The sequence below is a fragment of the Sphaeramia orbicularis genome, chromosome 18 (assembly GCF_902148855.1).
Source record: "Sphaeramia orbicularis chromosome 18, fSphaOr1.1, whole genome shotgun sequence".
In the NCBI taxonomy this organism is placed as follows: Eukaryota; Metazoa; Chordata; class Actinopteri; order Kurtiformes; family Apogonidae; genus Sphaeramia; species Sphaeramia orbicularis.
The window spans coordinates 2,152,007-2,164,159 of NC_043974.1; the positions used below are offsets into that span (position 1 = coordinate 2,152,007).

At 41.1% G+C, this 12,153-nt stretch overlaps 1 protein-coding gene across 1 annotated transcript in view; it reads left to right on the forward strand.

The window, feature by feature from the left end:
• Positions 1–11,923, forward strand: part of LOC115438929 (NACHT, LRR and PYD domains-containing protein 12-like) — a 209,562-nt gene extending 197,639 nt beyond the window's left edge. The window contains exons 7-10 of the mRNA XM_030162819.1: positions 4,051–4,224; positions 5,632–5,805; positions 9,658–9,831; positions 11,177–11,923. Of these exons, the coding sequence (XP_030018679.1) occupies positions 4,051–4,224; positions 5,632–5,805; positions 9,658–9,831; positions 11,177–11,186 (532 nt within the window). The 3' untranslated portion in view covers positions 11,187–11,923. The remainder of the gene's footprint in view (positions 1–4,050; positions 4,225–5,631; positions 5,806–9,657; positions 9,832–11,176) is intronic.
• The last annotated feature ends 230 nt before the right edge of the window (positions 11,924–12,153 follow it).

Here is a 12,153-nt window from a genome sequence, read left to right on the forward strand (position 1 = left end):
GAATCCTCCTTCTGCTCAGAGGCCATAGTGCTAATTACTGAAGCACCATGTGGTCCAGTGGAACAACAGCTGTTCCTGATCTGATCTCAGACAACCAAAACTGACACTGAAAACCTACACTGAAAGAGATGTGTTTAAAAATACTTTAAATATTTAATATGGAAGATTCACACACGTTTGCATGATCAGATGTGTGAGCATTAAACAACCAAACCTTTGTCATACAAACCCATCATCATCCTTTATTTTACATCATATGATGAGTTGAAGATGTTCTTTTAATACAGTCAAGTAAAAGCACCAAGAAGAAATACTAAATACTGATAAAAATAAGAACGCAAAGTAAAAAAAAAGAATAAAACATTAAGAAAAGCTGTCATCAAATGTCTGTTGTTGAGTTTGTAATTTTCCATTTCAAACCTTTTCAGCTCTGATCAGAGGACTGAACATTAAACAAGAACATCATCTTCTAATATTTAATACATGTACATATTCCATACAGTGCAGTGTTTCCTGTGGAACTGATCTGTTGGTGTGGCGGTGCATAATGGTGCCACCCACAGAACAGTCTAACATCTTTATGGATGGGTTCTGCTGGTTCTGTTCTTTATGGGTGGGTTCTGCTGGTTCTGTTCTTTATGGGTGGGTTCTGCTGGTTCTGTTCTAAGTCTAACTCTACTGGACAAACTGACCCAAATGTGTTGGAGCAGACGTTCACAGTCATTCTGCTGCAGATGGGTTAATGATGTTAACATTTATAATCAGATTAATTATGATGATGGATTAATCTGAGTTAATGTGTTAATTTTGACAGCCCTAAAAATAAAGAAATAAAACGTGTGTTATTAATGGATTTTAATTTCCATGATTTATTCTTTATTCAGGTTGAATAACTGCAGTTTGTCAGAGATCAGCTGTTCTTCTGTGGCCTCAGCTCTGAAGTCCAATCCATTCCATCTGATAGAACTGAGTCTGAGTGAAAACAACCTCCAGGATTCATCAGTGAAGGAGCTGTGTGATTTCCTGCAGAGTCCACATTGTAAACTACAGACACTGGGGTCAGTTCACTGTTACTGTTCTAGAGTTTCTATGTTTCATTATCTGTACACATACTTAAAGGGTTTGTCTTTTATTCTGATATGTAACATTGAACAAAGAAAAAATAGAGCAAACACACAGTATCAATAATCAATCTTGATTTAAATAGCACTTTTTTGTACAGTTAAATGTAGAACAAAGTGCTTTACATCTAAAATCAGTACACCCCCCCCCCCCCCCCACACACACACACACATTTACCAGTGTTAATATTCATAAATAACAGTAAAACAAAAAGAAATAGATAAAGAAATAAAGGACAGAAACAGGCTGAGCGGGGGGGGGGCATAAAACAACAGAGAGGAGGCACTATCACAGGGAGGGGGGGGGGGGGGGGGGGGGGCACCACCCCCAGCAACCCGGTGCCGCCATCATAGAGCTGCATCCTGACCGGTGAGGGAGGGCAGCAGGGACCCCCACCCCACCAGGGAGGAGCAGACCCCGAGAGAGCGCCACAGCCACCAGAGCCCACAGCTGCCCCCCAGTGTGGAGGACCCCCCCAATGAAACACTGGAGATGTACATGGAAACCCATAAAAAGAAGCACTGCTTAAAAGAATAGAAATAGAATAGAAAACATCTATGGAAATAGAATGGAATTATAAAGCATTAAAAATAGAACAGAAGCAGTGGTTAAAGGTCCAATTAAAAGTCAAATGAAAAACTAAGAGAGACAGGAATTAAAAACAGAAGAAAAAAAAGAAAAGCACTCAGAGCGCAGCCAAGACAGATCTGCCCCCCTCCCCGATCACCACCAACATTTAATAATTTCTTCCTTGTGCCAATTTTCATGAAAATCCGTCCATAACTTTTTGAGTTATCTTGCTAACAAACAAACAAACAAACAAATAAAGCAAAATGATCACAATACTTCCTGGCGAAGGTAAAAAGGAGCATTAGTTCAAAGCCAGATTCAAAAGGTGGGTCTGGAGCCTGGTTTGACAGATGTCCACATTCTCTGCAGCCCTGAGGTTCTCCTCAGGTTCCCCTCAGGTTCTCTTCAGGTTCTCCTCAGGTTCTCTTCAGGTTCCCCTCAGTCTCTCTTCAGGTTCTCCTCAGGTTCTTCTCAGGTTCTACTCAGGTTCCCCTAAGGTTACCCTCAGTTTCTCTTCAGGTTCCCCTCAGGTTCTCTTCAAGTTCCCCTCAGTTTCTCTTCAGGTTCCCCTCAGGTTCTCTTCAGGTTCCCCTCAGGTTCCCTTCAGGTTCTCTTTAGTTTCCCCTCAGGTTCCCCTCAGTCTCTCTTCAGGTTGTCGATCAGGTTCTTCTCAGGTTCTCCTCAGGCTGTTCCATAGTCCAGGAGCAGAATGCTGTAAAGCTGCCTCACTGTGAGTCTTGGTTTTAGCTTTTGGAACAGTTCTCAGGCCGGTGCCAGAGGAGCTCAGGGTCCACCAGGGTTCATATGGTCAAAGCAGATCTCAACAAGAAAAGCACTCGGAGAGCGCAGACCTCCGCCAAGACAGATCAATCAGGTCCAAACTGTCCAGTGTTTGATCAGGTACAGGTCCACCCTCAGTCTGATTCCAATGGTTTCTTGAACAGGTCAAATACTGGATCCAATCAAATCCATTTTGCTTCTGAAATGGTCTGCAGAACTTTCACACAAGGAGTCAGTTGTGTCAGAGTGTCTGTTGAGATCTGGGTTGATTCAATGAATAAATGAATGAATAAATGAATGAATGAATCTTTCTTGTCATTTGACAGTACAAAGTACATCAAACCAAATTGAGTTGGATGATTAGGGACATGGGGCCGCGCACCTGCAAGAGCGCTGCCACAAACCCTTTTCTTCCAAAATTGCAGTGAAGAACAGAAGATAATGCAAAGCACAAATAGAAGACATCATACAGTTTTCACACAGTACACGTGGACACATGCTGGAATTTTTTCATGGGAATTCAACTGTGGAGAAAAAGAGTTTGGGATTATTTTTATGGGAAGAAATTCTATTCGTGAAGTAGGTGTTTCTTTCTTGTCTGACTGCCTTGTTGTATATTTGAAGTTGTTGAAAGAATAATTGACAGTTTGTTGTTATTTTGTTCTTCCTCCATTTTCTTTCAGCCATCCTGCATTTTCTTTTCAACGTTGGTGTTTCCTCATTTCTCCATGGGGGTGTAGGCTTTGTTTTCACCTGTTTTGTAACCAGTGGAGCTACAGAATTGAGGCTTGACTTTAGTTTGTTATTCAAACTTTCAAGCATAAAATCCCAGGATGCAGATAAAGGAAGTGGAGGGTATTTGTGTCCAACTTCAGTCAAATTTGCGTCCACTTCAGGGGTCAGACAGCGCCTCCTCAGTTCTCAGCGAGGTCTGCCTTTGGTTCAAAGCGCTGATGTTCAAAAACACACAGTAGTGGTCAGATCCAGCCAAATCAACAGCAGAGGACACACCTGTTGGACAGGCCAAGGCTGATGACCAGGTCCAGAGTGGGTCTCCTGTTGGGAGTCGGCTGTATGACATGCTGTATAAAATCCATGGAGTTAAAGAAGTTCATCAAATCTGTAGACAGCTTATCAGACTCATTATCAATGTGCAGATTAAAACCACCGCAAATTCAAATCATATTATAAGAGGTGTGGATTATTGATAAAAACTGTGAAAAACTCATGAAAAAAGTCTGTGTTTTTACAGTGATTTCAGTAATGAGTATTTTTTCATTGTAGTTTGAGGGACAGTCGTCTAATGCCAAACAGCATCTGTTCTAGTTAAAGCAGGAGGAGTCACTGGGTGAAGTTTAAAGGCTTTAGTTGGTTGAAGGTTATTTTACATCAGATGTGAACTGATGTGTTCAGGTGTGTGTTTGTAGAAGACTGACTCTGTAGACATGGAACTGAAACAAATGAGAAAGTGATTGGACAAAAGTGTAAAGTTCAGTCGAGTTAAGTCCAATTAAAACCTGAACACATCTGACTGGATCATTAATACATTTGAAGTTACATGATTTATTCTTTATTCAGGTTGAATAACTGCAGTTTGTCAGAGATCAGCTGTTCTTCTGTGGCCTCAGCTCTGAAGTCCAATCCATTCCATCTGATAAAACTGGATGTGGGTCGAAACAACCTCCAGGATTCATCAGTGAAGGAGCTGTGTGATTTCCTGCAGAGTCCACATTGTAAACTACAGCATCTGAGGTCAGTTCACTGTTACTGTTCTAGAGTTTATATGTTTTACTAACGGCAGAGCCTCATCAGAGATGAGAACAAATATATGAAGGATCTTGTGACAATAAAAAAAAAAAAAAAGTCATAAGACGTATCAAAATGAAATCCAAAATACCTTTTTTGTATTTTATTTTTAAATGAATAATTTGAATTTGTACGTTGAAATGACCAGAAACATAAACAGTGTGTGTGTTTATGGATGCACTGACAGACACTGAAAATGGAATTGTCTGAAATATAATGATGTCCATTTGATCAGAATCCACTCCATCAGTACAATAGAGTCATGACAGATTCATCAGTATCTAAACACAAAGAATTGACTGAAACTGAAGAACACCAAGAACAGGAAGACACTGTTGTTCAAATGTTCACCAACTGTATTCAGACAACAGTTCAACATGGAGGAAGAGTTTACTTTGTGTTCACAACAAAGAAAGAATAAACACATGATCAAATACTGCATGTGTTCAAATAGACAAGATGATCATCAAGTTGAAATTGTGGAATCTGAAGTGAATCTAAAGCTGTAAAAGTGCTTTTTTAAACATGTGATTGACCAAAGATCAAATCCGACAGAAACTCTAAAGAGTGTAAAACAGCATGAGCCAAAATGACGGAGGTGAAAGTTCCAAACTATGTCCAAACTACAAGTCTGGAGTGTTCACCTTTATGTGTGTAGAACGTCTGAAGGTTGTAGGATGAAAATCCCACAAGTCCAGTCATTGTTCAGGTCCAGAAAGTGAGGAGTCCAGTCATATGAGTGTGATGATCTGTCCCACATGAAAAGATGAGCCATTAATGACAAAGCTCCCAAATGAACAACAACACAGATGAGAGTTCTGAACTGAAACTACAGATGTATAGGTGGAAAGACTGAAAAGAAAAGCAGTCCTAGTTTCAGTGTTTGTTCACTCCAACTAATATGACATCAGAGAGAAAGTGAATATTCAGCTCAAACATTTCCATCAGTGACAGTGGTGGAATAATGATGTGCATTTACTGCAGGACAGTACTTCAGCTCCAGTGGCAAAGCTTTAGACTTTTGGTGATGTCATAGAGAACATCATCCACTGGGGTTTGCATTTCTATGACATCAAAGCATGAAAACATATTCCAACAGTTTGACACTCACTAAATACTGACATTAATGTTAATAATAAAGAAACATTTCCTCTATTTGATGCAGATTTATACACATGTAGAAATAATGTGTAAATATTGGTCTGTTTACTGTTTACATTTGTCTGACACTTTAGACATTTAAGTTTACACATAGAAATCTGACAAAAACAGTCTGAAACATGTGATTAAACCCTAAACATATAGAACTGGATCCTGAATGGATTTAATCTACATCACTGACTCTTTCTTCAGGATGGATAACTGCAGTTTGTCAGAGATCAGCTGTTCTTCTGTGGCCTCAGCTCTGAAGTCCAATCCTTCACATCTGATAGAACTGAGTCTGAGTGGAAACAAGCTGAAGGATTCATCAGTGAAGGAGCTGTGTGATTTCCTGAAGAGTCCACATTGTAAACTACAGCGACTGTGGTCAGTTCACTGTTAGTTTGATAGAGTTCTGTTTTAGGAGCAGCTGAACCTCATTTATGAACAAACAGAACTGACATCCATAATGTTTTACAGTTACAAGAACAGTTGTGTGAACCCTTTGAAATGTTCTAGTTTTCTGCATGAATTGCTCATAAAATATGATCTAATCTACATGTCAGTCACAAGTACAGACAAATACAATGTGTTTAACCTAATAGCACAGAAACCAAAATAATATTTCATGTGTTTATTGAGCACAACTATGAAACAGTCCCAGTGAATGTAATGATTGAAGCTCCTTTTGCACCAATAACCTTAAACCAGTGTTTTTGGAGCTGCTGATCTGACCTGCACAATGTCCAGGGACATTTGGGATCATTCTTTCTGACACAAGTGCATCAGCTCAGCTATATTCTTAGGATGTGTGGTGTGAATGGCTCCGGTGAGTTCAGTCCACAGCGTCTCTATTGGATTCAGGTCTGGGCTCTGACTGGCTCTGTCCAAAAGGGGATTTTTCTGTTTCTGAAGCCACTCTAGTGTCAAGTCCTGGATCCACAAAATGGTGGACTCAAATGCACGACTCACCGAGAACTGAAGATTTTAACCAAAGTGTTTTAATATTGAAAAAGTGATTGAACAAAAAGCGCTCCCAAGGAGGATGTATAAAACTACTCCAAAGAATCTCCATGATAAACAAAAGCCTTACAGAAAAACTGAAACCAAACTAGCAAACATGAAAAAACCTGGTTTGGACGTTTGACATGAACACGCTGACAGAATACGACGAACTGGCACCAGACAAAGAGAGACAGGACTGTTTGTACATGAGGTAGGGGAACACAGGTGACACCAATGAGGGGTGGGGCTAACAATCACACTGGAGGGAAAACACACAAAGGGAGGAAGTCAGGGTCTGAAACGAGAGGGAAGAGATGTGTCCAAAATAAAGCAGGAAGTGCAAGACAGGAGCAAATGTGAACGACTGGAACTGAACATAAAGTGACTAAAGACGAGCCATGAAACACTAAACATGAACATGACTAACACACCTGAGCACACATGACAGGACCCCCCCTTCTACGGCCGACTCCTGACGGCCCAGAAGCCTCTGGGTGGTGCACAAAAAAGTCCCTGATCAAAGTCTGGTCCAAGATAAAACGCACTGGGATCCAAGAGCGCTCTTCTGGACCCTAACCCTCCCAGTCCACTAAAAACTGTCTCCCACCGCCCCGATTGCGGACTGCCAGGAGCTTCCTGACAGTAAACACCAGACCACCGTCCACGATCCGGGGGGGCGGAGGGGGAGCGGAGGCGGGCACCAGAGCACTTTCCTTGACGGGCTTGATCTTGCTGACGTGAAACGTAGAATGGACCTTCAATGACCTGGGAAGACGCCAACTGACAGAAACAGGATGAACAACCTTAGATATAGGGAAAGGACCCACAAACCTCGGAGCCAGTTTCCTGGAATGGACTTGAAGGGGCGGGTCTCTGGTGGAGAGCCACACCCTCTGGCCCGGCCTGTAGAGAGGAGCTGGCACAACTCCTTCCACAAACCTGAGACAAACTGGGGTCCTCTGTCTGAAACAATATCAGTGGGGAAACCATGAATGGTGAAAACATGAGTCCTCCTGACCTCTGCTGTTTCCTTAGCAGAGGGTACCTTGGCCAGGGGAATGAAATGGGACATTTTAGAGAAACGCTCTGCTACCGTCAGGAGAGTTGTGTGACCTTTAGATTGTGTCCGCCATGATTGGAGCTGCCGTGGCCTAGATTGGCTGGAGAGTCGGCTTGTGACCCAAGGGTCGCCGGTTCCATTCCCTGGACTGGAGGAGTTGTTGGCTAATGTGCACTTGAGCAAGGCACTTACCCCCCATTTGGTCCAAGGACACCTGATATGGTGAACCCACTGCTCCCAGCATGCAGTGTGTGTGATGCATGATGTAGTGATGAGTTAAAGGTGTGACAAACTACTACTGACAAAAGAAAGATTCTATTCTATTCTATTCTATTCTATTGTGTGATGTCATGTGGTCCAGGTCCTGATGCAGATCAGCTCCAGATCATGATGCTCCTCCTCCATACTTCACCGTGTGCTGCTGCCACAGAATTCTGTGTTGATCACCAAATCCACCTCAGACTCAACACATGCAGTAGGCCAGGGAGGGTTTGATCCGTCAGACGGAGCCAAATCAGAAGAGAATCCTCTGTGCAGATGTGCGTCCACAGCTCTGCTGAGTGAGAACAGTGTCCTTAGCAACTGACTAACGTTGAGTTTCACATTATTCTGGTCAGATCTGAAAAATCTTTGTAACAACGAGCAAGTGAGTGATTATGTACATTCACTGAGTGAATATTATGAAAATAAAATGTATATTTCTCAATAGAAATTTAACCAAAACACATTTTTATGCAGAAACAAAGTCAAAATATTGATCTTTTTTCACTAAATATGACAGAAATGTCCACCATGTTTTTTTGTTCTCAGCCTGAATCTTGAAAGTTCCGTCACTCAGACACAGGCCAATGGAAAAGAATAGGAAAAAAAAAAAAAAAATGCAAACATTTTCCAATTTTCAGGCTCTAATTATCAGACTGATAGGTTTTGTTCTGTGGACAAATGTAGCTGTTTCCCATTTGGATCTGAGACTGGGATGGTGTGGATGATGTTGTAGTTTGTGTCAGACCTAGTGCTGTGTGTTCTTCCAAACAGTTCCAGTTCCATCAGTCTGAACATGTTTCCATTCATGTTGTAAAGTGTTCCAGTGCTCTTTGCTCACTTTTCCACATGCACTGATGCTTGTTGTAAAAGTGCATCTTCCTCTGTGCTGTCATGCACTGGACATGAGTCTGTTCTATCTCTGCTGTGGAATAGACTCCTGAACACAGATGTGATGGTCTTCCAGTGAGTCCTTCAGCCTTCAGCTGTTCCTCTCTGCTTCTTTTTTGTCTGTTTCCACTCATGCTTGTGTCTTTGCAGTCAGCTTGGCTGGGCGTTCACTTTTAGGCAGAGTAGCCACACAATTCAATCCTGTCCATTTGTGGACAGTTTGTCCAACTTGGACTGGTGAATCCTTCAAGTCTTTGAGGTTGTTCTCAATCAGGAAATGCTTGAACAGCAGCATGTGGAAACATGTCCAGTGCTTCTCCAGGTTTGTGCTTTGTCCTTTTGGATCTTGTATTTGTGCAGAAAAGGCAGGAAGTGGAAGAGGAAAGCAGGCAGGCAGAAGAGGGAGCCCCCTTCACTCACATGCAAATCAGCAACTCTGGATTGAAGCTCTTCTCAGATCTGTGTTGTGAAATCTGGTTGACATGAGCAGATGCTTCTTGTGAACCTCCAACTGCAGAGCTTTGAGTGTTTTTAGGAGTCCCAGTGGCTCCATGCACGGCTCACATCTGCTTTCATTGATTCCAATTCATGTTGAGGAATTCTGGACTCTAATCGTCCTCTGACAGCGTCAGCCTCGTTATCTCTGTTTAGAATCATTAGTTTCAGGGTTCACTTCCTTTTTCCAGTTCCACTGTGAGGGTTTCAGAGCTGTGCACAATGAACAGATGAAATATTCACATAGTTTGTGTGGTTTTGGGTTCAACACATTCTGTTTGTCTATACTGGTGACTGAGATGCAGATCACATTTTATGAGCAATTCATGCAGAAAACTTTCAGGGTTCACAGAGTTTTTCTAACCACCGTATAGTTGACACCATTTAATGTTTTATTTTTCTTGCAGGTTCACAAATTACAGTCAGTAAAAACTGGTGAATGTTGAATATTTCACATTTATATTGAAAACCTAAATATATTTGGCTGAAATGTTAATTTTAATCTCCATCATTTCTTCTTTATTCAGGTTGCATTACTGCAGTTTGTCCAAAATCAGCTGTTCTTATCTGACAGCAGCTCTGAAGTCCAATCCCTCACATCTGATAAAACTCGACTTACGTTGGAACAGCCTGAAGGATTCAGATGTTAAAGAACTGGAGGACCTTGTTCAGAGTCCACACTGTAAACTGGAGATACTGGAGTAAGTAATGTCAGTTTGTGCTGGTTTGGTGAACACCTCCATGATTAGAAGTCTGTTTGAATATTTTTATTGATTCTTCTGTCGTTTGAATAAATTCAGAAAAGTCTCAGTTAGAGCTGGGAGATATGGAAGAAAATCATATCACAGTATTTTTTTCATATCAGACGATATCGATATGTGTGACGATAGAAATCAAATCACTATTTTTCTCAAACTTAAATTCAGTTCCGGTTCCACGTAGTGGAAATGCAGCAATAGAGGAATTAGTAAAGTGTCTGTAGTTTCACTGTACGCCCCCCCCTCAAACCAGGCCTGACATCATCTGTTCTTCTTATTAGTTCATACTGTATTTGTTCTATTTTCTGTGCAGATGGAAATATAACAGACAGTTAATGCAAACACACCTGTTTGTACTCTTTTATTCCCTCAGCCAATGAGAATCGATAAGAGAATCGGATCAATAAGAAAAATCGATAATGGAATCAGAATTATTAAACTGTTATTAATTCCCATCCCTACACACAAAAGGGGGGGGGGGGCAGAGGAGGTCTGCCTACTTATTTCATATTAAAGTCATCTATAAAGGGCTGACAAACTGAATAAAATAACTGGACTTTATCTTTTGGTGTAAATGGGATTTTCTCCAAATGGAAGTGTTGCAGAATGTCTTTCAACACAAACTGATGAGTTGGAGGATTTTTGTTCTTCCACTTTTAAAAGCTTTCAAGTTTTAAAAGACAAACAAACCAAACAGACCATCTTCACCAAACAATAGCGGGGGTCTATAGGTGGGGGTGCGTTGTGGAACTGACAGAACTGCTCTAAACCTAAAGTCAAACTTCATATACTGTGTGCCTTCTGCTCAAGGTTCATGTGGAAAGGTGAGTGTTTGCGTTCTTCACATGGGCTCCATGGATTGGTTGGCTCCACCTCCATATTGTATTGCAGACCCTGAACCCAAACGGTTCCACCCTACTTTTCAGTAACCCGCTCACCTGAGTTCTGGCTCTCATTTAGTCCTGAGGGAACACTCTTTACCTCCTGCTTCAGCCCAAACATTAGTGTGTGTGCTGCCGCTGCTCTTACACCTGTGCTGTGGGCGTCGACCGAACTTGCCGTGGCTCTACAGCGATTGGTTCAGTGGTGTTCCTTAAATATGATTGGCTGTTCTTATGTCTGTCAAAACACGGACCAATGAATCCCACCAAAATTGTCTCCAGCATGTCTCATATTTCTAATGAGGAAAAGTTCTTTCACCATCTATATAGTTGTGGTTTTATGGCCCAGCCCTAGTCTGAGGAAACATTTCTGTCTGATCTGTGTTTGTATTTTCTTCTTTCTTCAGATGGAAATGATCTGTGGAACAGTCACTGTGATCAGGACTGTGTGAGGATCAGCTGAGTCCAGATGATCGACACATGTTAAAGCAGCAGCACATCCTCAGTTCATTCTCCTCCTGTCAGTTCAACATGGAGCTGCTCAGTTCTTCTCCTCAGTTCTTCTCCTCAGTTCTTCTCCTCAGTTCTTCTCCTCAGTTCTGCTCCTCAGTTCTTCTCCTCAGTTCTTCTCCTCAGTTCTTCTCCTCCACTCCTCAGTAAAAACACCCACACACTTCGACACCTCAGAACATTCTGACTTTGATTTTGTTGGAGTTTGTATGATTCAGGTTTTTGTCCATATTGGAACAAACAGCTGTTTGTTTCTGTTCAGTATAAATACAGGCGCCTTTTTCACTTCAACACTTTCACTTGCACATGTAGCTTTTGATGGCACAGCACTTTAAACAAACATATTTACACATAGAAAATAACTGAACATGATTGGTTTTAAAAGTAGTTTATTGATGATTTTATTGTCTTTCCTTTTCAGTTTTTACATCCGGTGGCTCTAGCATTTTAACTGATGACTGCTTGGCCCTGGAGAAAAAGGGAGACATAAATTAGATCCAAACAGAAGTGATGCAGTAGAAATGTGTAATATTTAGGGATGTAACGATATGAAAATTTCATATCACGGTTATTGTGACTAAAACTATCACGATTATCATTATTATTGCGGTATTGTTGAAATTGTGCTCAAAATGTTCAAAAAGTACAAATACACACACTGAAATAATTTAACCAAGTTGTATTAAAAATAAATAAATAAATGACATAATTGGCACAATGTACTTTCTGTCAGAAACATTTAAATATTAACCCTTAGTGGTCTGAGTCTATTCTGTCTGTTTTTCAGTCCTTTTGGTTTTGCCTTTATATACTATATAAACAAATGTTTACTATACCCATGTTTGGGATCTGTTTTTTCAGCACAACTTCATCT